The sequence below is a fragment of the Nanorana parkeri genome, unplaced genomic scaffold (genome assembly GCF_000935625.1).
Source record: "Nanorana parkeri isolate BGI_ZX_2015 unplaced genomic scaffold, ASM93562v1 scaffold621, whole genome shotgun sequence".
Taxonomy (NCBI): Eukaryota; Metazoa; Chordata; class Amphibia; order Anura; family Dicroglossidae; genus Nanorana; species Nanorana parkeri.
In genome coordinates, this window is record NW_017306889.1 from 793,533 (window position 1) to 820,396 (window position 26,864).

Below are 26,864 nucleotides of genomic sequence, written 5' to 3' on the forward strand. Positions count from 1 at the left end.
GCTTTGACTGACATTTATTCTGTCATACAATGCTGTACTGAAATTACATTTATACAATATTTTGGGAACAGAGCTTTCTTTAGGTGGTATTTAATCACCACTGGGGTTTTTTCTTTTTTACTATGTACCAAAATTTTTGGAAACCACCGCCCCGCCTCCCCAATTCTAAGTTAAAATATAAAGGATGGGGACACGTCGGGTAAATAGACACCAAACATGTCGTCAAGCCTTAAAATTGTGCGTGCCCTGAAATCGCCTTTACCACTCATCCGCTTTAGTGTACAGTGAATAATGGCTCTAAAATTATTGCTCACGATCCAACACTCGCGGTGATATGTAACGCATTCAGTGCAATGGGCACAATCTTCGTTTTCGCACGTAGGTGCACCCATGTGTGTGTGTGGGGGCAGGGGACTTTTACATATTTTGTATTTAATTTTTTTCATGCTACTTTAATTTTTTTTAAACTTTTTTTTTTACGCAACTTTATTGCTATCACATGGGGTAACAAACCCCCTATGTGATAGTCAGTTTACAGTGACAGGTCCTCCTTTATGGAGACATCGGGGGTCTAAGACCCCTAACGCCAGTGAAGCTGATGAAGCGGATATCTGGCTTACCTGCTTCTCCCCGGCTTCTGTAGCTGGGAATGACTGAGTGTGGAAGTGATTTAATCACTTCCTGCATTCAGAGAACGGCGAGGAGAGCGGAGGGAGATCGTGTACTGAACTCCCTCTAATGTCTGGTGACAGAGCTCCCTGTCAGTCCCGTCACGCAGCAGGCTACAGGCCCTTAGAAGCGATCTTGTAGCTGAGTCGCCAGAATCAATTTTTTTGTAAAGCCAACAGCCTTCTTTCCATCGTGTATTCCTAAGTTTTTGTTTTGTGTTTTCAGGTGTTTTTAACAGATGTGACCATCAACATAAACGGTAATGCTAGCAAGCCGTGGGCTGAAAAACATTTAATTCCTCCAGCCACGCTAAACAGTGTGAATGTAGGAATCTCTAGTGCCGCCTATTGTATTTAGACAGCTGCAACACCCGTGGCTCTGACTTACCATATCTAATTGAATGCAGTCACTGTTCGGCCACTAATTTTCCATCCAGCTCAGTCAATTATGAAATTGACTTTTGTGATGCAAGTTGCTGCCGACAAGCCCACCCATGGCTCAAATTTCAGCCAAATTAGCAGTAATCAAAAGAAATGCAAGTATGGTTATCTTAAGGGGAAAAGACATAATGGCGAGGACTGGATGTGGAGTTTGCACAGTAGGGGGAGAGAGACGAGGGGGAAGGCTGCCACCGGTGTGGCTGGTAGGGACCCTTAGGAGGATATATATATATTCAAAATGTGAAATTATTTAGTAACAAATATATTGGGACAAACCAGTTGGGCTGTAACATCCCATTTGCAATGTGGCTCCATGAAGAGAAAGAAGAAAAGTTTTTATATTTCATTCTACAAAAATACGCTGAAGTATAAATCAGGAGGGATAAGAAATGGACAGGGGAAAGACCAATGTGAAAGGGACCTTATGCTCATGAGATGCAACCATAGCAGTTACCATAATTTTCAGTGGAAAACCTGAGCTTTAAATTGCATAAAATTTGAATTAAAATGTCACTTCAGGAATGTAACCATGCAGTAAATCTGGAACCTCTGTAATTTAACATTTTCATGTCCTGAATAGGAACTGGGGCCTTTAAGAATCAGGATTGTTCGTCGGCATGATAGTTTTCACTTCAGAAAACCATTATTCAATACAAGTTTAAGTATACAAGTTTAGTGATATTGTGCCTGTTTTTTAAAATGTATGCCAGCCACATGCTGTATGTATTGTGCTAATAAGTTGGTATGCACCGATGTACCATTTTTCCAGACTCAGTACAAGTACCGATGCTGTTCAATTACTCGCCGACACTATACCTTTTTTTTTTTTAGTGTCATGTAAAAGGTTTTACTAAAACATTACAGACTAATGATCAGGGCTTGAAAAATTTGATGGTGTCTCACCAGTCAGTCAAAAATGTCACCAGTCTGCATGACCGTACTATAGCCTTGCAATTTATGTTAAAAAATTTTTGGGGACAGATAGAGCTTTCTTTTGGAGGTATATAATCACCACGGGGGGGGGGGGGGTGTTTATTTTTTGTTCTATTTACTATATAATTAAAAAATTACCATACATGTAAAAAAAAACTTTCCCTACGTTATGTTATAAAACATTTATTCTTACCCATATTTTTAGTAAACATAAAAGTCGGGGTCACGTTGGGTAAAAGACACCAAACATGTCGAGCCTTAACATTGCGTGCACTCGCAAAATCGCAAAAAAACTCTTTTACTGCTCATCAGTTTAGTGTTATCAGTGATTAATGTCTAAAATTATTGCTCTCCATTGTTTGCGGCGATATGTAACGTGTGGCACAATAGGCACAATCGTCATTTTCACACGTAGGCGCACCCGACGCATATCTGCGTGTGTATGTGGGGGTCGGGGGACTTTAACCACTTCAAGACCAGGTGTTTAGACCCCCTTCCTGGCAACTACGGCCGGCCCGGAGGCAGTTAAAGAAGCATACATTTTTTTTTTAAAGGAGAACTATGAGGTGAGTAATTTTCACTCCTCCTCATAGTTCTTGCCAACCTGTGACAATGAAACTGTCACAGGTCAGCTCAGTAGATCGGAAAGTGAGCGAACACATACCGGCGCTCGCTCACTTCTCGATCCTGTCACTGCAGAGAGCGGTGACGGGAGGGACTGGATTCCCCCCTCCCCGCTCCGATCCTCCAGCGCTGACTGGAGTCGGGATCAGTTTCAGCTGCGGCGTCAGTATACCGCAAGATACTGAGCTTTGGGTGATGGGAGGACGCTAGTTTTTGTCCCCCCGTTACCCTTAGGAGATCTATGGGGAAAAGCCCTAACCCCATAGTTCTCCTTTTTAATTTTTTGTATAACTTTTTTTTTTTTACGCACAACTTTATTGCTATTACATGGGGGGCTAAGAAGCCCCCTATGTGGTGGCCAATTTACATGACAAGCCCTGCTAATGATTTTAGGACAGTTGTAAAGTGCTGGGGCCCAGCCCCAGTTGCAAATGCTGCGCCCCTGATAGTTCTGCCACTGACTTCAAGCTGTAAAGGGACTACAAATCTCAGCAATACATTGTACAACAATGCAGAATACCACCAGCTATAGAAGACTACAAATCTCATCAATACATTACATAGAAATGCAGAATACTACCATCAGCTAGAGAGTAGTACAAATCCCAGCGATACATTATACAGCATTGCCAAATGGCAACCAGCTATAGAGGACTACAAATCCCAGCAATGCATTATACATCAATGCAGAATAGAATAAAGTTATATACTCCGTGCTTCTCCGGGATGCCGGCCTGATGTCTCCAGTGGAGGTTACCAGGTGGGCTGTGCGGTCTTGGCGGGTGTGGGCGGCGTTGAGGAGGAGATTTTGGCTTGTTTACAGCGCCAGCTGCAGTTTAAAAATATAAAGCTCGGGGGCGTGGCCGGGATGTGAAGCAGCGCAGACGTGACTGAGGGAGCTCCGCCGCTATACTGACCTTTCTCTGGTACCAATTCTGAAGATTCGGCTCCTGAATTACTCACCCAAAGGCGCCGGTGGATGTCCGGTGCAGGGGAATATGACCTTTATGTCCGGCAAGCGTGGCAATACCCCCAAAAGAGGCTGGAGACAATCCCAGCGTGCGGCCTCGTGTCCCACCGCCGCCATCTTGCCTTCATCCCCTGCTCCCTGTGAGTGCCCACACCTGACCCTGTGTATGGAGGGTGAAGCTGCTGAAGCGGCGCTGGCCTCTCTGTAGCAGCCCGTCTCCCCATTGACAGCAGGTAAGAAGACGGCTGAGACAAAATCTATTGGCGGCTGCCAGAACGTGCCCGGGCCTTCGCCATGAGAATGCTTCCGTCCGCCTATTTCCTGACTTCTCGGCGGAGATTCAGAAGCGGAGGAGAACCTTTTGTGGAGGTGAGACGCTGTCTCAGAGAAAAATGCATCCAATACAACATGCTGTACCCGAGTAGACTCCGGGTTCCCCACGCTGGCACGGTCCACATGTTTGATTCGCCTCGATCTGCTGCTGAATGGTTGGATGCGCTGGGCTGAGTGCTCCCCAGCTGCTGCTACCTATTGATGTATACCCTGTCTGAACTGCATGGGATCCTTATGGAAGGGAATATCCAGATACTGGCTCAGCCTGCTGATCCACTCCTGCACTGTTTGCCTGGTGGACGGGCCTACTACGTGGAGGGAGGAGGCCGAGGACCCGTGGCCAAGTACTCCTTTGATTATCCTTATGGGCTGTGCTTATTGTGGGCATTCCAGATCTACAGTTGTTATTTTTTTGGTTCCAGTTTTGTTTTTTTTCCTGTTTATTCACTCCTACAGGACAGATGCTGCATTGCCCGACTAGGGCTGGGTATCGTCAACGACCGCAGTGACTGCAGGGACTGGGGGCAGTGGGTATGCCTTGAACTTACAATGTCAGATACATTACGCTAGACCTAGAGGTGTCTTTATCCAGTCTTCCACAGCGTCTATCCTACAGTGTGGGGGCGGCGGCTCGCTCCCTCAACGTCTGGACACCTACGATTTTGAGTTTGTTTTCTTTTTCTTTTTGGTTCGATTTTTTTTTTTTTTTTTTTTTTTTTTTTTTTTTCTTGAAAAAAACTTTTCCTTTTTCTTGTGGCATTGTTTTTTTTTTTTTTTTTTTTTTTTTTTTTATCGCTGAAGAACACTTGTCCATGTCCTTTGGGTACACCCCTTAGCTTAGGTGGGGTATCCCTGACTGTTTTTGGGGGGTTTTTGGGCTTAAACTTCTCTGGACAATGTTGTTGTGGAGTTTATGTTTCCCAGGGAAGAGGGGTTTTGTGGTTATTTTTTGGTTCTGGGTGGTTGTGTGTCGCCCTAAATCTCGCTTACGCCCTGATAGGGAGTGGTCTTCATCCATTTATATTGGCAGATATTATAGGGTTGGATGACATTAAAGGGCTATCCTGGAATGTACGGGGTCTCAATAACAAATTTAAGAGATCCATGGTATGTAACTATTTGAAGCAACTTAACCCGCATATAGTTATGCTACAGGAGACGCATCTGGATGGTAATAAGGTATTGGCGCTGAGACGCCCCTGGATACAGAGGATGGTGCATGCGACCTACTCCATGTATTCCTGGGGAGCCTCAGTGCTCATTAATCCCTTCCTTGCACTGTTTTTTGCATACGGTCACTGACCCTGGCGGATGGTTTGCAATTGTAGTACTTGATAGCCAAGCAACTCAGATAGCGGTGGTCAGTGTGTATATACCCCCGCCATTTAATGTACAGGTTTTATATACCATCCTTGACAAACTTGCTCCTTACCTCCCTCTGCCAGTTCTCATTACTGGGGATTTTAACAATCTCCTAGACTCCGCACTGGACTCCTCTAACTCGGCTCGGCTTCCGGGTACTGAATTAATGTGCTGGGCCGAAACTGCTATGATGGAAGAGGTGTGGAGGTGGAAGCACCCTGGTATCAGGGCATATTCCCATTTGTCTCATGTCCATGGCTCCTCGGCCCGGATAGATATGGCATTTGGTAAGTCCATGTTTGGTATGCTACCTACCTGCCTGGTGGCCTGTCGGATCATGTTCCACTATCGATTACCTTTTCGGTGCCCGGGGGCAGGAAGGCTGGAACCTGTCGTCTGAGTGGCCTGAGGGAGTGGCAGCAAGGGTATCCCCAGCTATGCTGACCAATTGGCATATTAATGCGGGCACAGCGTCGGCACCTGTGGTTTGGGACGCCTTTAAAGCTACCACCAGGGGAGAGTATATTTCTGGTATTAAGGCGGCTCGCAGGGAGCACGGTGCTGCCCTTACATTGCTCCAAGATGAGGAAGCTGTTTGCGCAGCGGCCTATGCAGACTCTCCTGGTGAATCCACGTTGGCCGCACTTAGGCAAGGCGTTCCATCAACCTGCACAATGTGGGACTGACGCAGTGCTCCTGGCGGCTGTCAAGGGAAAATTTGTTTAAGAAGGGGGACAAAAATGGTAAACTCTTAGCAATGTTGGTAGCGGAGCAGAGGTCCCTAACTAACATTCCAGCCATTCTTACTGCCGCAGGGACAAGGGTAACAGACCCCCCTCTTATCCTGCAGGAGTTCCATACTTACCGTACTACAAAGATCTTGCGCATTCCCGAATATGACCTGGGCGCCTTTGCAGGACTTGTTGGGTGGACTTACCATCCTGCATTTGGCAAGTGCGGACAGGGAATCTCTGGAAAAGCCTATTACCTTGAAGGAGGTACAGCGGGCAATGGCCTCATTCCCTAATGGCAAGTCTCCTGGGCCGGGCGGCTTCCCGGCTGAGTGGTATAAGAAGTATGTTGATTCTGTTGGACCCAGGCTCAGGGACCTTTTATGTGGATTGTCTGGAGGTGGGGGTTCTGCCCGGCTCCTTCAGGGATGCCAATGTGGTGTTGCTGCCGAAGCCTGGGAAGGACCCCCTCCAGTTCTCCTCATATAGACCCATTGCATTGCTCAATATGGATTTAAAGATACTGACCAAGGTAGTGGCAACACGCCTCTAGTGTTCTGGGGTCCCTGATCAATATTGACCAGACCGGGTTTATACCGGGCAAGTCTACAGACACCAACCTGCGCAGACTGTTCACTAATCTTCAGTTAACCCATGACAACGCAGGTTCTAGAGCCTTGGCCTCGCTGGATGTGGCCAAGGCTTTCGACTCTGTTGATTGGGGATACATGTGGGAGGTACTACGAATGATGGGCTTTGGCCCTGGGTTTCGCAGATGGATCAGTATCCTGTATAGATCCCCTAGGGCGGTCCTCAAAATTGGATCGCTACTGTCCTGAAGCCTTTGTGATCGAGAGAGGCACTCGCCAGGGATGTCCATTGTCACCGAGCTTGTTTGCCTTGGTGATGGAACCCCTGGCCATTGCTCTCCGCTCATCAAGAGAGATCTGCAGGCCAAAAATAGGGGGTATAGAGGAAAGACTGGCGCTCTATACGGACGACCTTATCCTTTTCCTGGCAGATGCGGGCCCGTCCTTACAGGCCGCACTGAGAATTTTAGACACCTTCTCGGGGCTGCGGGTAAATTGGTCTAAGTCCCATGTGGTGCCCCTAGATCCACTGACCCAGTCACGTGCGGTTAACTTCCTCCCTTTACAATGGGTTAAAAAAAATCGCATATCTAGGAGTCCAACTAACAAAATCGGTCAGGGATTACTACCCCCTTATCTTCCAACTTAAGACGCGGTTTGAGTCTTGGATACATCTCCCCCTATCCCTGGTGGGCAGGGTTAACCTGATTTAAAATACTACCTGTTTTCCTATACTATCTTAGGAACTCGCCGGTCTGGGTACCACAATCCTTTTTCCGGAAAATGTATACCCTAATTAGCTCCTTTCTGTGGAACTCAAGAACCCCCAGTATCAAGTTGTCCATCTTACAGGAGCCATGTTGTAGGGGGGGTCTGGCGGTCCCGGATTTAAAAAAATATTATTTAGCTGGTCAAATGGTGGTCCTACACAAATGGTTCACGGGTGACTCTGAGAATGCAGCAGTGGTGGTGGAGGCTGCTTCCCTAGGATCCCATGCAGCTCTGGCTGGACTTCCATTGCCGGGTCTCAGGGCTCCATATGAACTCACGGTGTCTATGAGAGCCACGATTATGGCCTGGTCGTCCATTTGCGGGTAACTGGGTCTGACCCACCAGGGTGGTCCCCACATACTCCCATGTGGAAAAACCCGCTTCTATCCCACTTCTTAAATATACCTGATTTTCATGTCTGGCCTGGAAAGGGAATAAAAATGCTAGGAGATCTTACATTAAACAATTCGCTTCTAACCTTTGACCAAATACGGGAGAAATATCAAGTCCCTAAGACCTATCTGTTCCGCTACCTACAGTTGCGCAATGCCTTTCGGTGCCAATTCGGGGGGTTGACCTGCGTAGTACAGATGTCCCGGCTGGAGACATTATTGCGAAGAGAAGGTTTCTCTAAACCGCTGTCAGAGGTGTATAGGCATCTTTTCCAAACATCCTTGATATATGTGCTTAACTGTAAAGGCCCCCGGCTAGCTGATGCACCTGTGCTTACAGAGGAGGAATGATAGGATGTGTAGGATTACACCTTTAGTCACTTGGTGTCCGCTCGAGATAAACTCATTCAATTTAAGATTTTACACCGGGTGTACTACACTCCGGCGAGACTAGCCCGCATCTATGGGGGCAGCAGCTTTGAATGTTGGAGGTGCTCTGATTCGCTGGCAGGTCTTATCCACATTTTGTGGGCCTGCCCGCGAATCAGACCATTCTGGCTCGAAGTTACTCATTTTATGTCACAATTTGTTGATGTGCCCTTTACTCCTGATATGCGTACATGTATTTTGGGGCTAACGGAGCACCTGGCACCTACCACTGCGAGACAAACCTTCATGGGAATAGTGAATTGATACCTAAACCTCTATAAAGCTACGTATCAGAGCAGGGGATGCCCTAGTAAGTTTACTAAAGTCTGGGGTGGCTGGGTGGACTCTGCAGACACAGTGAGCTGAGTAAACTGGTCTATTCCCTGTGACCGTATTGGAGTAGATGCATGCAGGGGGTTGGGATGCTCTGTATAAGTCACCTTAATAAAATGGTTTTATAAGAAGATACCGCATGGGTGGGTATGGTTGTACGGGGTTGGCTTGTTGCAATATATGTGTTCTCTCACGGCTGTGAGTGCGTATGTTGTGAAATATATTACATGTAAAAATCTTTAATAAAAATTATCGGTATCGACGCTTTGTATCGGGCCATTTTCACAAGTACTCATTAAAATGCCCAGTATCGGCACCAATATCAGTATTGGTTCATCCCTACTAATAAAATGTCTAACATTTGCTGTGTTTAACATCAATGATATCCAGATTGATCATTGACAATCTGTTTTGTGGTGGTAATGCGTGCTGTAAAATAAAGTCTGGGGAGGTTAACTATTTTAGTTACCTACAATATTTATTAAAATTCATGTAAAACATGTAAGGGCAATGTCTGTGATTTTGGTATAAAAGCAAACCGATATCTGCTGAAGATAAAACGAGTGGTTTCACAAGAGTTCATTGCCCTTTTTTAGTGTTTACATAAGTATGATAACCTGACATTGCATGTCATAGCTTGTATTTCCTTATAAATTTGACCAGGTTGGTTTTACCTTTTTTTTTTTTTTTCATGATAACAAATATATTAACACGTTTGCTGCCAAAGCTTCTGAAAGCAGAGACCCAAGAGAATAAAATGGTGTCAGCTGCAGTTTTTTGTGCCACACAAAATAAGCATACTGTTTATCATACCCAAATGGTCAGTAAAACAAAGCATTAAAATAATTTTAGTGCACGTTATTGGTAAAATGTAACGGTTGCAGTTGTTGCGAGTAAATCAATAACAAACATGTCAAGCCTCAATGAAACAGCAAAAAGATTTGGTCCCCCCCAGATTGTCCATAGGTGATGCTTTAAAAGTTTGTACAGGTAATAATTTTAGAGTTACAAGTGAATAATGATCCTAGAATTATTAATCTCCCTCCGTTGTGCATGGAGATGCCACACTCGTGGCACAATTTCATATATGGGCACACCCAACGCATGCGTTTGTGATCATATGTGCAAGTACACAGGGAGCTTTTAAAAATGTTGCTTTTTCTTGCCATCACATGGTGTAGAAGTGGATCTCTTCTACCTGAAAGCCGATTGTCGGCTCTGGAAGTGCATGAACACTGTAGCCTGCTGTAGCAACCAGGAGTTTTACCACTCCCTGCTGCCAAAAGCGTAAGAGTACTTGCATCTGTGACAGCGAATTAAAGGACAGTTATATCCTTTAACAACATGCATGCCAAAAATGTAGGTATGTCATTTTTGGAAACACCTGAAGTTGTATAAAAATCTCTTGCATGTTACAATTATTAATGTCCAGGGGCTTGGTGTAAACCCTGTTGGCCTTCGTTTTCCCAAGCTCATGCAAAACTGTGACTGAAAAACCCAGCTCCTGGCCCAATCAGTTGCAGCAGGTGCATTTCCAGCCACTTTGTGACATGTAGCTGCAGGGTGGAAATGTCCCGAACACAATTGATTGGGTCGGGAGGTAGGGTGTGTCGGACAGTTTTGATGGGCTTGGGAGTAGAGCTGCAACAACTAATCTATTAAATCGATAATGAGAATCGTTGGCAATGATTCTCATCATCGATTAGGGGATTTTTGAATAGTTGTCGCCGCTCTGCTCCTCCGATCTTCTCCCCGCTGGTACTAGCCGCAGCGGTCTGTGTCCCTTTCAACCACTGCAGCCGTCACCAGCGGGGAGGAGAGATTGCTGTGACTGCATTCCCCCGCTGCCACCTCCTTTGGTGCCTCCCCTGCCACCCCATTCCTGGCTATTGCACCAGCCTGCTGTCAATCAGCAGAGAAGAGACCTGAAGGAAAACTTTGTCTTTTCTCCAATCATCTTCCAGGACAGCAACCGGAGAGATGATTGTGTTTCCTCTAGACAGAAGATCCAATCAGACAAGGTTAAAAACCCCTCCCACCCCCCTCGTCCCTCAGTTTTTGATTGTGTTTCTTACCGTCTGGGTCAGCGCAATGTTTGTTTCTTTGTCCCGACTGGATGGCCTTGAGGTCAGGGGGGTCTGCTAGGGTACTGGATTCCTGAGCCTTGCCTTCTTGTGGTACAGAGGTTGTTCCATAGAAGAGGTAGCTGGTCTCTTCCAAAACCTAAGGGTAGATACTCAGCCTATCTTTCCCCCAGGCTATTTGCCCTGTTTGGTGCTCTGTGGAGCTTGCCTTGTGGTGGAGGGCAAGGAGGCGGGACTTCCACGTTCCAAGCCTCGTTCGGAGTTACGAGGTGTCGCTTCTGGTCGCGGCATTTCGTCACTTCCGCCCTTCGCCACGGAGACGCTGGCCGGACAGAGAGGGGAGTTGCTGCACGCCGCCAAGGCTGAAATGGAGGAAGAAGCCAAGCCGGCGATGTCTGCACCCAAGTCCAAGATGGCGGTGAGTGATGCTTCTGCAGGGACTGGGTGTAGTCTAGGTGGGGGGTGCCCTTATTGCTCCCAGTAACTGTATTGTTAGTGTTTTGTGCCCCTCTCTTCAGGATGCACTTCTGGGGGACAAGTCTGCAGCCCAATTAGCAGTTCCACTTTCTGCCTCATCTTCTAAAGCAAAGAAGCGGTGTGGCAGTTGCAATGTTAAGTTGCCTCTAAATTACTCCAAGGCCATTTGTGAACAGTGTATACAGAAGGTTATGTTGAGTGAATCTTCATCTCTTATGCAGGACTTTATGGCCAGTATGCGTAATTAAATGGTGACTGCTTTGCAATCTTTCAAGAATGTTTTTTCTGAACTGTTGCCAATCACTACCTCCTCGATTGCCTCTGCAGGGCCATCTGGAAGTTCTGCTCTGCCTTGTTCACTTTCTAATTCTGCTTTTACTCGGGTAGAAGAGAAAGAGGAGCATTCTGGTTTAGATACTGACAGTTCCCTGGAAGAGGGAGAGACTGTAGAAGGGGATGTGGGGATTCAACCGACGCGTCACCTTTTTGCTCTAGATGACATGGAAGATCTGTTACAGGCTATTTATACTACTGAGCAGATTCCTGACCCTCCTAAAGCTTGTTCTGTGCAAGATAGGCTTTACAGGGGGTTGCAGGATTCTGAAGGCACAGTTTTTCCTTTGCATCAGACACTAAAAGATTTAGTTTTAGGTGAATGGAAGGATCCTGAGAGAAAGCATTTAGCCTTTCGGTCTTGGAAGAGGCGTTTTCCTTTCGGTAAAGAAGAGGAAGAGAAATATTTTAAATGCCCTAAATTAGACGCAGCATTATCGCAGGTCTCTAAAAAACAGGACCTCTCATTTGTGGATTCAGGAAATCTGAAGGATAAAATGGATCGCAAAGCAGAGGCCTTATTGTGAAAAGCATGGGATGCAAATTCCTCTGCTATGACCCCGGCTTTGGCCTCCACCTGTGTGGCTAGGAACTTAGACTTGTGGTTGGAAAGGGTTTCACAGCATGTTTCCCTAGGGGCCCCTGCGGAACAGGTGATAGATTCTCTATCAGTCGTGGGTAAAGCAGTTGCATATCTGGCTGATGCTGCGGCTGAATCTGTTCGAGCATCGGCTAGATCAGCAGCTCTTCTCAATTTGGCCAGGAGAGCTATCTGGTTGAAGTCTTGGGAGGGGGATGTTTCCTCTAAATCCAAGTTGTGTGGGTTGCCCTTTGAGGGGAAGTTGCTCTTCGGTCCAGGTCTTGAAGACGTGTTGACTAGATCCTCAGAAAAGGCGAAGAAATTCCCTGAGAAGAAAAAGCCCTTTCGCAATTGTAGTTTTTTTTTCGAGGCCCCCAGGACCAGAAAAAACAGGGGTGGAGACCTCAGGAGCGAAGGAAAAGATGGCCCTTTAGCAAAAATAAGCAAAAAGGAGGTTTGCTCTTTACTCCTACAACAAGGAGTCAAAATGATGCCACATTGAAAGTGGGAGGGAGACTTTCTCTTTTTCTTCCCCACTCGGTAGAAATCACACAAAATCAGTACATACTAGATTTAATAAGAGAAGATGTTCGGTTGGAGTTTCAGGCTCTCCTTCCACAAACTTTTTTTTCTTACGCCTCGGCCAAGAGACCGCTTGAAGGCAGTTGCATTATGGGCATGCGTCCAAAATCTTGTTTCCCAGGACGTTGTTGTCCCAGAGGATCAAATATTTCAGGGGTTCTATTCCCATATTTTTCTTGTACCCAAGCCAGGGGGCAAATTCAGATTAATACTGAACTTAAAGAAATTGAACAAGTATCTCCTGTTCAGAAAGTTCAGGATGGAGAACATATATTCGGTCCGGAAGATTTTGCAAAAAGATCTGTTCATGGTGACTTTGGACTTAAAGGATGCGTATCTCCATGTCCCAATTTGGTCAGGACATCAAAAATTCCTGAGATTTGCCATGCAGACAGAAAGGGGGTTTCTCCATTTTCAGTTCAGGGCCCTACCCTTCGGGCTCTCTGCGGCTCCAAGGGTCTTTATGAAGATTCTGTCAGAGGTAGTCTCCTACCTCCCACGTGCAAAATATTTCCCTGATTCCGTATTTAGACATCCTCCTGTTCGCCCCTTCAGAGGGGGAACTTTTGCAGAACTTGGTGACGGTCAGGGAGACGCTCGAGAGTCTGGGTTGGCTAATCAATCTGGAGAAATCTTCACTGATTCCATCACGTTACAGGAAATTCCTGGGGTTTCAGATCGATTCAGTAGCCCAAAGGTTTTTTCTCCCAGAAGAAAAGGTGGCCGGTATCATAGACCTAGTTCAGGAATCTATAAGGGCGGATCTCCTGTCCTTGAGACAGGTTATGAGAATCCTGGGGGTCATGACTTCAACAATTCCAGCGGTGACATGGGCTCAGTTGCACTCCAGACACCTTCAGTTTTTTCTTTCACACTGGGATCATCAGAAGGATTCCCTGGAGAATCAGGTCTCCCTACCCATAGAGTTGCGTCATTCACTGGCTTGGTGGTTGAATCCACTGACCTTGTCGAAAGGCAGGGCTTGGGGTCAACTGTCTCCCGTGAAGGTTACTACGGATGCGAGCTCGCAGGGGTGGGGAGCTCATTCTCTGGGGTTACAGGCTCGGGTTTTGGGGCCCGGGTCTTGTGGATGCATCCTCCAACCTGAGGGAACTGTTAGCAGTAAAACGAGCATTGCTAGCTTTCCAGCCCAGGCTGGAGGGGCGGGAGATTCTAGTTTTCTCGGACAATGCTACGGCTGTAGCATATCTAAACCGTCAGGGGGGACCAGGTCCCCCAGTCTCCTGCAAGAGACGGTTCAGTTCCTTCTGTGGGTGGAGGAGCATTTCGTCTCCATTTCTGCAGTCCACATAAAAGGGACATCCAATGTGGTAGCAGATTATTTGAGTCGAGCACCCATTCTTCAGGGAGAATGGGAGCTTCATCCTGAGGTTTTCTCCCAAATAGCCGAAAGGTGGGGAATGCCCTCGGTCGACCTGTTTGCAATGAGAAAAAACAGGAAAGTGCCTCTCCTTTTCTCTTTCAAGGGAGAGGGATTCCAGCGGGGTAGATGCTCTCACAGGACTGGGAGTTCTCCCTAGGCTATGCGTTTCCTCCTCCTTTTTCTTCTCCCTCTAGTGATTCAGAAATTAAGTTGCTCGGACTGCGTGATCATTCTGATCACTCCATGGTGGCCCAAAAGGATGTGGTTTCCGGAACTTCAGAGAAGAACAGTTCAGCCTCCATGGATCCTGCCCCTCAGGCCGGACCTTCTGCTCCAGGGAAAGGTAGGTATATATTTTTTAAATTTGTTTCAGGTGTTTATTTAGTGCTGACACTTAATGTATTTTTACATTACTCTGTGCTCCCAGAGAAGCTTCCAGTTTAATGTCCCTTCCATTCTCAAATACACTGTTTAGGGCTCCCTGCGAAAGAGGGAAGCACCCAGAGGACAGGTTAAATTGTATCTGTATTAGAAGTTGTAACTCTGTATTCACTTTACATATTGAGATGCATGCCTTCTGTGTTCATCTCGGCTCTGTTGGTTGTGTATAAATTAATGAAAGGCGAAAACTTTGGGGTAAAGTTTTTAGTAAAAATAGCTGGGTAAAAATTCTTCCGGTTGATCAAGTCTTTAAGTTATGGAAACTGAGACCTGAGGTTGACTGAGACTCTGTTTTAAAGGATATGCTGCAACAAACAGCTTTTGTTTCAGAAAAGAAACTGGTAGGAATCTTAAGTTTGTTACAATCCTTGCAATGTACAGAGATCACCTAGAGGATCTCTTCTTTCTCGAGTTGCTCTTTAAGCAGATATCCTACATATCCAGCCTATTTCTAAAATACTGTGGCACAGGCAAAAATAAGTAGTAGATTCTGGAAAGCCCACAAGTATTTTCTAAATAAAGAGACTTTATCAGAATAGAAATGTGTGAGATGCCATTGTTGCCAAATTGCAGCCTCTGGTACTGTCCTACTTACCCTTTCTCTATGCTTTGTGAGTCATTGAACCTAGTACAAGCATGTGTATATCACATGTCAGTGACATTGCAAGTAGTAAATTGTTACATAGTTGATGAGGTTGACTAAAGACCCAGGTCCATAGAGTTCAACTAATGTATTTGTGTTTTTGTGTATGAGTTGCTAAGAGTACCTATATCTCTGAATATCATGGCTAATGAGTCAATACTCTTAGCTGAAACCAGGGGAAGGGAGTTCCACAATTTTTTTACCACTCTTTACAGTAAAGAGTCCCCTTCTCCGTTTAGGATTGAACCTTTTTTTTTTTTCTTACAATTTCAGGTGGTGGCCCCTCGTCATCTTGGCTGAACTAACCGTAAGCAGTATATCGCTAAATCTGCCACCACCATTGAACAATTTGTACATTGCTATCTTGTCCCCTCCTAATCTCCTCTTTTCCAGAGTGAACAAATCCAATGCTTGCAATCTTTCTTCGTAGTTTTGGCCCTCTAACCCCTTTTTGTTTCGTCGCCCTTCTGTGGACTCTCTCTAGCTCAAGGACATCCTTTCTGTGGATCCGTGGCCAAAATTGAACTGTACACTTAAGATGAGAATGAACCAGTGTTTTGTAAAGGGGCAGAATGATCAATTTGTCTTCACAATACGCTCCCTTTTTTATACATGAAAGTAGTCCTATAACCTTATTTGCTGCAGCCTGACATGCTGTTACTAAAGCTGGCCATACACCTATAGATTATGTGCAGATTTTCTATGGTCAGATCATGGGAAAAGTACAACAGATTCCTCCATCTACGCTAAACTGTGTCGATTGAGGAATCTCCCACTGGGCCAAGCTTCAGTGTCTTGCTAGTCTGCCCCACTGGTTGTCAAAATATCTGATACTGATACCTGAAATACTATGGGTTGATGGCCATATTGGTACAATCATGGCCTTGCTTCCTCCTATCGGAGCCTCCAGCTAGGAAAACAGTGATCAACTGTAGTGACATTACTAAATCTCATTCAAAATCTTCTAAAACTAACATTCGGAGATGGTAGAGCCTCAGAGATCATACTGCAGACCTACAACTATGAGGGTTTAGACATGGGTGTACTTGGGCACACTCGCTTTCCAGGAAGTGCACTGTTATTTTTCAGAACAAACAAGATTTTGTTGATTTTGACAAGATTATTATTTTAGGGTACCGCTTAGGCACAATTAACATTTCTAGATTTTTCCTATAGCATAGTAAATCTTTGCATTTTGAGTTAGGTCCACTTTAACAAGGGTTTTTTGTTCAGGTCAAGAAATGGATGTCTCCCTCGCCAAAATAAGTGTGATTTTTCGTTTTGAGGATGTCCCTTATTTAACGTGACCTATTAATGACATGTCCACTTTAAGAATTACATATTTTAACCACTTGCCATCCGCCCATTGTGAATACACGGGCGGTCGCTTCCTGGCGGGTGGACGTGTATTTACGTCTTTTTTTTCCTTCTGCTTAGAACCCCTCAAAATTCTTAACAGCTGGTACTGGCTGAAACATGCATTCTGGCCGCTCTATGGTGGTCCGATTGCTTGTATGATCATAAACTGCAGCCGCCCCCTATGTGATGGCAATAAAGTTGAGTGTAAAATACAGAAAGTTAAAAAAATAAGTCGCATATAAAAAAAAAAGTTTAAAAAGTTCCCTGCATGCACATATAAACGTAAAGACGCGTCGGGTGCACCTATGTGCGAAACCAAAGATTATGCCACACATGTTGCATATTGCCGCGAACGTCCAAGTGCGAGCAATAATTCTAGGGCCATTTTTCACTGATGACACTAAACCGAATAGCCGTAAAAGCTTTTAAAGCAGCGCTTTAAATGGGCAATTTTAGGTATGGTCCTTTTTTTTGCCATTTCGTGGGTGTGCTCAGTTTTAAAACTTGACATGTTTGGTGTCCTATTTACCCGATGTGATCCAATCTTTTTATGTTTTACCAAAATAATTGGGTAAATATAAATGTTTCATTACATTGGGAAAAGTTGTTGTTTGGGGGGGGGGGTTTCAAAATTTACGACACTTTTTTCATTATATAGTATAAAAAAAAAAATCCCAGTGGTGATTAAATACCGCCAAAAGAAAGCTCCCCAATAAATGGTATAAAATTCATTTCAGTACAGCGTTGCATGATGGATTAAATGTCAGTCAAAGTGCTACAGCGCTGAATACTGAAAAATGGCCTGGCCAGGAAGGGGGTTTAACACCTTGGTCTTCAAGTGGTTAAAACAAACCAGTTACAATCCTGGCCAATTTGAAATTAGGGATATGATTAAAACTGCGTAAACAGAATGAACAGTGATAATTGTATGTGTATGCTTTCCCTAAAATAATTTTGACCTCAACTGCTTCAGCTTCCATATTGTTTCCTCTAATGTGGTAGCCTCACTGTCCAGTAAAAAAGTAGAAAGTTTTTTCAATATCTCTAGGCTTACAGATTGTTTTGTGAAATTTTCACTTTAAGAAACTCCACAATGTATCTTTGAGCTCCATTTGGTTGCCCTTATTTTGTCACAGGTTAACTTGCATACACTTTCTATAAAGTTTTCTGGCTGATAGTCATACAATAATGAGTTTCGTCCAAGATCGTGTGTGTGTGTTTTTACCTATAGTGTGTGGGGAGCCTCTTGTAAGTCGAGGCAACAGTAGTAGTCTTTTACTTGGAAAGCAATCCTTGCTGATCTTTCATTGCCCACTCACATGCTAGGTCCTGTCTCTGTCCAGGTACGGGTGAAAAATGCCCCTCCTGGAGTGCCACTTTCCAGACCTTGGTGTACTGTCGGTTAGCTGAAGAGCACTTCTCCATTTCAGAGCAGTGGTACAGCCTCTGGTGTAGTCTTTGATGACAATTTTTAGAGGCATACTTGTACAGACTCTTACACCAGAGGCTGTATCACTGCTCTGAAACTGGAGAATGCTCTGCATCTAACGGACAGTGATACAGCCTCTGCTGTAACCTAGTTTGTTTATTGCCTATGCAAGCATGCCTCTGTACAAATTGGCTACATATCCTTGTATGTGGCATTTGAGCACTGAGCCCTGCATTATAGTGCTACAGTCCTGTGTATACAGTGTCAGCCACAAGGTGCTCTCTAGTTTCAGAGCAGTGGTTTAGTCTCCAGTGTAACTCAGTCCCTGACTTCTCCCAGGGTATGTTAGCCTCAATATGTGGTGATAAAATCCTGGCATAGGTTCTTTGAACTCTATGCTCTACATTATGGTGCTTTATACACTAGTGTAATAACCTTGTTTAGCACAGAGTGCCCCTCAGAACCAGAACTGTCACAAGCTTTGATAACCAGTCTCTGAACTGTTTTCAGTGTGAATCTGTAAAATGATCCTATTGTGTGTCTTTCAGACACCGGAATCTATATTGTCACTTTCCAATCCTTTGTTCAGTGTCAGTTACCCACAAACTACTACCATTTTTCTGAGTGGTGTCAGCCTTTGGTGTGACAGTCTCTTTATAACTTTTTTCTTTATAACCTGAAGTTTTTCTGAATCTGTGATGCAGTTTCTGTATTTGTGCTTGTTCACGCCAAATGCGGACCAGATCTGCATGAGTTTCTGCAAATATATATTTTTTTGCCTAAAATGGGCTTTCAGTGTGTTCCAGGGTATTTGCATGTGTTTTTGGTGCGTTCCAGAGCAGAAAAAATAGGGCATGCTGCAGTTTTTCCACATGCTCTGGAACTCAACGCTCTGGTGTGAACTCGAGCCCAAAATACTATTTGAATACATTGGATGCATTTTTGATGTGTTCTGTAACTGCTTTGCTCTGCCACCTGCTCCGCACTTGGTGTGAACAAGCCCTCAAGCATTCAACTCTGCTTTATATCACTCCTCAGTTGCCGCTACACTGTTTTGAGGGCCCTGTCACACCATGTCCGGACCAGATCTGCACGAGTTTCTGCAAGTACGGTGCGTTTGTGACGCGTTCCAGTGCGTTTTTTTTTTTATTTAGGGGGTCATGTAATTATGCAAATTTAATCCCTTCCTGCTCCATGTCATAGAGTCTGTTGCGTATCAGTGCGGTGTGTTTGTGACGCGTGCAGGAGAAATGTGACATGCAGCATTTTTTTTTCTGCACTGGAATGGACTGGACTGGTGTGCACAGAGCCCAAAAATCACATAAAAATGCATTGGGATGCATTTTCGGTGCGGAAGAAAAATGTAACGTACCGCATCTGATCTGGACATGGTGTGAATGCGCCCTGAGGGCTTGTTCACACCAAATGCAGACCAGATCTGCATGAGTTTCTGCGAATATGTATATAATATTTTTTAGCCTAAAATGGGCTTTCAGTGCGTTCCAGGGTGTTATGTGGTTTTGATGTGTTTACATGCGTTCCAGAGCAGGAAAAATGGGGCTCGCTGCTGTTTTTTTACATGCTCTGGAACTGAACTATGCAGTGGGAACTAGAGCCCAAAATGCCATTGGAATACATTGGACGCAGTTTAGATCCGTTCTGTAACTGCTCTGCTCCTGGAACACGCTTGGTGTGAACGCGCTGGTCCTTAGGGCATGTTCACACCAAATGCAGACCAGATCTGCATGAGTTTCTGCACACCCAGTACAGTGGGTTGTGCTACGTTTTTGTCGCATTCCGTGCCGTTTTTGTTAAAAAAAAAAAGTGCTTGGTGTGAACTGGCCCTTAGTGTTTTGTGAAGTTGTATCACAAGGCTTTTTAAGAGACATTTAGAGGACAGTCCCATTCATCTTATTCCATTCTTCCTTTCTGTTAGGGGAACAATTCACTAGTATCCTTAGAAGGATCTGATGCCTGTACTATAGATCTTAAATCGCTTATGTATTATAGAATCTTCCTCATGAGCTTCTATAGCTCCCCTGCCTAAACCTGAAACCCCTCCAGTGTCTGCCAGGCTTTCTTTTTCCACTACTGGTTTTATTTCAAGTTGTGCAAAATTTAATAGAACATTCTACTTGCAGAAATTCCGAGGGCGCTTTTCTAAAACCTAGTTCTGACCATATGGGGCTATTATCTCCAAGAAACCTGTTGGCCCAATCATCATCTGACTCTGAACCTGATTCCTTATGGCAGGGGTGCCCATTAGGTAGATTGTGATCTACCAGTAGCTCTCAAAGCTGATGCTGGTAGATCAGGAAGGGTGTGAATGGCGGCCCCTTTATTCCATTCTGGTATATTTATTTAGCTGTGCACACATGATTATCAGCCAGAGTCTGCTGAGCCGAGCTCCCTGACACCATTCTGGTGGATACTGATGGTTGAAGTGCTATGTATTACATCAAAGAATATTAGTTTACACAGCCTGTTGCACTGCACTGTTTGCAAAATACAGCAATGTGAGCCAGGAGAGAGGGCAGGGAGAGACAGAGAGAGGAGAGACGGCCAGGGCAGAGAGAGTGAGGGAGGGTTTTTTTTCGTTGGTAGATCTCATGTACCTCGTCATTTTAAAAGTAGATCTTAACACAAAAATTGTGGGCACCCCTGCCTTATGGTCTGTTTCTATGGGGACTTCCTCCCATTTTGTCACAGGTTAACTTGCATAAACTTTCTATAAAGTTTTCTGGCTGATGGTCATAAAATAATGAGTTTCGTCCAAGATCGTGTGTGTGTTTTACCTACAGTGTGTGGGGAGCCTCTTGTAAGTCAAGGCACCAGTAGGGATCGCAGGCATTGATGTACCTTGCGTTCAATGGAGGCCGTGGCTGCGGTGCCATTCCCTTCAACGCACCCCCACGCCCCTTCCTGCTGCCACAAAAATCTGAAGCGGCCGCAATGCGATCCAGTGCGTTCCGGCCTCAATCGGGCCGTAACGCATTGAGGATGGTGTGAACGAGGCTTCAGAGCTTATTTACAGCAGATGCGTTGGTGCTGCGCTGGCCATTTTTTCAGTGCAGCCACAGCACACGACAAAGCTGGGCACAATTCACACCACTGCATTGTGGTGGTGTGCACTGAAGCCACATAAGCAGACTTTCCTTTTCAGGACAAGGTCCAGTTTAATTTTAGTAGAATAAAGTTTAGTCACCAGCCTAGCTCTCCTGCCTCCCAGGGCTGTGTTAACTCTCAGGACTGGATGGACAAATACAAATGCTTTGGCAAGGAAAACACTTTTCTTATATATGCATTTCAACTGTGTATTTAGTTGTTTGCCTGGAGTTCATCTTTTGATTGCAGATCCCCAGAACCACATTAACATGATTTCACATTTGTTTGCGTTGGGAAGAACTGATAGGGTAGCTGTAGCAGGCTACATGCATGTTCTCTTTTGACCGGCGTGTCTTTTAGTCCAAATGGGAAATTTGTAATTGGCTCTAGTTACTTAAAGAAGAACTTGCAGCAGAAATAGTGCTAACTTTTGCAGTAGGGCTACCCCCACACTGCCAGGGTTAACTGCTCGTTTTTGCCTAGGGTAAAAAAAAATTGTACTGAGTACGGCTGGCTCGTAGACTGGGTCCCTTTTTTAGCATCTCTTCTCTCCCCCCGCTGCAGTGGTCTAGGAGTCCTTGAATCACCACGTCCGTAAGGACACTGAGGGACATGCCATCTTTGCAGTGGAGGAGACAGGCTGGGGGGAGTGCTCCCAGCTCGGAGGATCTGGTGATCATAAATTTTTTTTTAAATTTGTTTTTACCCTAAGCAACAACGAGCAGTTAACACTTGCAGAGGGGTTGCCCTACTGGAAGTGTTAATACAATGTCTGCCCAGAGTTCTTTTAACAGTGGTGTACAGTGCTTAGAGTATTTCTATTAACTTTTTTTTTTTTTCTTTTTTTTCTTTTTGAGAGTAAAATCTAATATTTTGTTGTAAAGGGATTAACATTTTTTTTACACAACTAGCACTTTCTGCTGTGTTGCTGTGGAATGCTGCCACTTGGTTTACAATGTGTCAGCACTATGTGCTCCACCCTTACTTTCCTTTCTCGCTCAGGAAATGAGCATTGCAGGAACTAGGAAATACTTTTGCAGTATTCTCATATTGATTCATTCTAGCTGACAATTCTTGTGCAGGCAGAGCAGATTTCGTGTGCATTAGAGAGATATATGCAAAGAGAAAAAACAGATTCAGGAAAACTTAAGTTCCAACTCAGACAATAAATCTTGTTTCCCAAATGCAGTTTTACTTGAGGTGGAACTCCAGTCAAATTATTTTTCTTTTACCTATGGATAGTGTGGGGAGGAGATAAAACATCAGTCAAGTTCGTTCTGTGTCCTTGATGGGGACAGTTACTGTAGTCTATTGTAAATGTGATAGAAGTGACAGGAAGTCCAAAATAGGGCTTGCCCTATTTTTTGCGTTTTGCAGTTAAACGGAACGCTGGCAAAGTTTTGCCACGCGTTCGATGGCACTGTGGGGGGTTGGGGGCGTGGAAGCAGTGCCATTGAATACAATGCCACGCCCTGTCCCGCCCCCAAAATGCAGGGTCAAGTTTCACAGCGATCACGGTGCGTTCCAGCAGCTACCACCCTGGAACGCACACGCTTTCGATGTGAACAAGCCCTTAGTGAAATAAACAAATGTGCACAATATAACTGTTCCAACTAATGCAAATTCACTAAAAAATAAGTTCAACACTAATTTAGTTCATGTGCATCTTCCATGAAAAACTATCTACTCCACTCGATAATAAATCAATAATTGTAGACCGAGCTTTACACTGTTTTTTCTTAATCGCCCGAAGTACCACATCAATACAAGATAATTGGTGTATTAATTCCTCCGGTATTCTATTAACAAAATGAACACTCACCAGAAAGTTCTGACCATATATTTAAATGGTCAAAGTACGCATGTGGTGAGCGTAGGAATATTTTATCCTCCATCTCCTTTTTTTTTTCCTCTCGATTACATAGACTATTTTCCTTGGATCTCCATATTCATATCATGCCCTCACAAGGCCTTAATGGATGACTTTGTTCCTGAGGAGCCTCGGTAAGCTGAATTAGCTCCCAGGTTAAAAGGGACCACATAGACTTATTAACGTACAGGTCACTTTTTTTAATAGAGCAGCCCGTGCCAGTCTGGTCTCGGGTCTGTTTTGTAGCCCCTAATTGATGTTCAGAGCCATCCTGTCTCTGAGAAATAGATCTATGCAAATTTAAGTGTTATAATCCACACCCACTCTGACACCCACTCTGGCACTCCTAAACGCCACCTGTGATTACATCACATTTCTTATTACCACTTTCATTAGTATGCTAAAGCCAACTGCAATGCCTTTATGATTAAGAACTCCTTTGTGTCTCCAAGAGTAGGTGTGATGGTGGTTGGCTACTGGCATAGCAACAGCGTTGTCTCCCTTAAGCTCAGGTTGCTTTGACATGTTAAAACCACCAACTGACTGTACAAATGGTGAATTTAAAATATCAAAGCAACCTGACCTTAAGGAGACAACGCTGTTGCTATGCCAGTAGCCAACCACCATCACACCTACTCTTGGAGACACAAAGGAGTTCTTAATCATAAGGCATTGCAGTTGGCTTTAGCATACTAATGAAAGTGGTAATTCGAAATTTTTTTATTATACTAATCCCAGAGAAGATGCAGACCTCCACTTACAATTCACACCCTGGATGGCATAAACACAGCCTGTTGTCTAGTTATAGTTATACATTTCTCTACACTGGTTCTCACATCTTATATTATGAAATATGTAATTCTTTATTGGTCATTGGAATGGGGATTGCAGTAGAGGTAAGCATCAGTGGGTTTGGGGGCCTAAATGGGTAAAAGTGACAATTGTTTTTGTTTTTTTATACGCAAAGGGGGCACCACCAATTGCAGAGCATGGTAATGTGTGGGATGACATTCACAACTAATGACACCATTTGCGCAGTACACCCACAATGCTGCATATCGCAAAGCGCATGCTTTGTGTTGTGTGCTACACTGATTTTTAAAAAAGTGATATGCTTGAAATTGCAACTGCTGCCATTTTATTTTACTGGGTCTTGACTTTCAGAAATATATATCATGTTTGGGGGTTTGAAGTGATTTTCAGGCCTAAAATGTGTATTATAACATGGGTGCAAAAAACGAAAAAGGGCCTTGGCAGCGAAATGGTCCTGAAGGGGTTAAAGTGGCACAAATGATGTCGGTTTTATTTCAATTGCATAAAATACTGCTGAAGTACTAATGCCAATTTTAAGCTTAAAACATGCATAAAGCAATTGTATATAAAAAATATATATATATTTTTGGTCTTTCTTTCCAGTGGGCCCTTTAAGAATTGAGTTTTCAATATCCATCAGTCTAGATGAAGTGATGAAGACTAACCCATATGTTAAGGAAGGCGGTCTATACAAACCAAAGGACTGCAAGTCACTGCAGAAAATAGCACTCATTATTCCATTCAGAAAACGTGATGAACATCTGAAATATTGGTTATATTACCTGCACCCTATTTTACAAAGACAGCAACTTGACTATGGTGTTTATGTGATAAATCAGGTAAGCATCGTACTTTTCTCTTACTCCGAAGATTGTAATAGACAATTGCGTTTCATTTTTTTCAAAACATACATTTTATACGTAGAACTTTTAACTACCTGGAAAAAAAATGGCTAAATTAGGGGCAATTTCTAATTTTGAGGAGCTAAGGTTCATGGAATGGGAAAAACTTGGTTAAACCCATATCCCTGTCAATTCATGTATTACCAGTGTAAACTGCAACTGAACTTTAATAATTCTTGAACTGTAGGGCAAATACCGTGTTTCCCCGAAAATAAGACAGTGTCTTATATTTTTTTTCTACGAAAAAAGACACTAGGTCTTATTTTCGGGGGATGTCTTACCTGGCTTGGCTGCAGCTGTCCGCTCTGCCGTCCAGGGAGCCACAGACAAGTGTGCGGGGGGGCGTGCAGGGCGGGAGGGAGCTGCGGCTAGCGCTCTGATGCAGTCCAGGGAGCCGCAACAGTACATAGACTACGTAGAAACCATTAAAGTACACTTTATGACCGTTCTCACGGTCATAAAGTGTACTTTAATGCTCAAGTAATAGTATATCTCAATTGCTGAATTTCAAACCACACAGGATTCCAGAATTATTATACTAAATTAAAGATTACACTATGTGTTAACACTTAAATGTATGCTCTAAATGTTACCCTTTTTTGATTTTTGTGCCATAGATGTATGTGTGATGCTGTAGTCGCTAACAAAATACTGTCATTGCTATTGTATGCTTGCGGTGTGCACTTAATCTTAAAAACCGGTAGTGCTAATTATAGCTTAATTATTCTGACACCATAGTTGCTCATACATCTCCTTTTTAAGATGAGGTTAAAAAAAGCAATCATGTTATTTGTAGCTTTGCTGTTCTGGTTTTTACCTTTTTTTTTTTTTTTTTTTTTTTTTTTTTTTTATTCTTAAATTATGGTTATTTTATTAAATATTGCTTTAGGTTGCCAAACTAGGAAATGGACACTTGGTAATGTGGACAGGTGTTTAGGCTTTTAACATTGTGAGAAAGCATTGTTAATTAGCACTAGGCCTGTGAAAACATGTATAGTTATGTGGTACCAAGTCAGTGGCTTAGGGGACACACTAATAAAAAATAAAAAAGGATTGGTTGCGGTGTGTTTCCATTCTTCTAGTTTCTTTCTTATTAACCTTTTGTGTGTTCCCTTATGTACATTTCACAAGGGTTGCCTCCCTCATCCAGTTGACTGCCATACATTTACATAATATGAAAATTAAGATGTCCTTTTTTTTTTTTTCCTGTACAATTTCACAGCATCTCTTTCTGTGTGTAGTGGGTGGAATTAAGTGATTGTTAATTTCAGTTAAAGGGTCTCATGTGATCTGAAAAAAGCAACAGTTTGGCACGATTGATCTTTATATATAGTTTGCTGGTGGTAATAAAGAGCAAGCAAACAGCGTTTGACACTGACACATTTTCGGGGTTACCTTTTTCTGCATGCTACCAGCCGGGTAAGACATTAGGGATCTAATAGACTCCTGATGTCTTCATAACGTGTACCTGTTACCTACCCAATGCTGTCATGTAGCGGGGCTCATTAGTCCCCTTACGATAACAGTAAAGCAAAGTGAAAACAAAATAAAGGTGTTTAGAAATGTAACAAAAGCAAAAATAAAATAAACAATAGTCCTGTTGCCCTGTGCACACATATAAAAATGTAAAAAGATGTGTATAGTGTGCACCAGCATTTGTAAACTATTGCCCCACACACATTTGCCATCTCCAGGTATGCTGGTGTGAGAAAAATATTTCTAGTTTTACTTTATTTACGGTTAACCCTAAACTGATGGTGTGTAAAGGCAACCGTTTTTGGTCTTGACATATTTAGTATTTATTTATTCAACATTTAATCTTTTTTTTTTTTTTTTTTTTTTAAAAAAAAAAAAAAATGTTGGGTATTGTTGTGTTTGTGTGCACCAAATACAATGCATGCAACATAATTAACCACCTCCCATCCGCCGAGTGTTCAGAAACGGCCGGACGGGAGCCTTCTGGCAGTGTGTGGCCCTCTTTAAACGTCCTTCATGGCCCCCTGGTGCGTACGAGTGGGAAACTGCCACAATTTAAAACAGCCGGCTGTTTACATACAAGCGGTCCAGCGTCTGTAAAGACGCCTGATCGCTTGTATGATGCACCTCTCCGTGCACTCCCCCCCTCATCTCCTTACCTCTCCTCGCCGTCCTGCCATTGCCGCGATCCCGGGCGCCCGTGTGGCTACGTGGACGGAAAACGGAGGGAGACCAGTACATGATCTCCGCTCTGTTCCCCCCGAATGCAGGAAGTGATGTCTATTATCTCCTCTGCATTCAGCTGTCAC

At 44.0% G+C, this 26,864-nt stretch overlaps 1 protein-coding gene across 1 annotated transcript in view; it reads left to right on the top strand.

Annotated features, from left to right (window-relative positions):
- The window catches only part of LOC108792261 (beta-1,4-galactosyltransferase 1-like), a 75,658-nt gene that overhangs the window by 21,467 nt on the left and 27,327 nt on the right, over nt 1–26,864 (top strand). Inside the window, exon 3 of the mRNA XM_018562999.1 lies at nt 24,281–24,516. Coding sequence (XP_018418501.1) covers nt 24,281–24,516 — 236 coding nt within the window. The remainder of the gene's footprint in view (nt 1–24,280; nt 24,517–26,864) is intronic.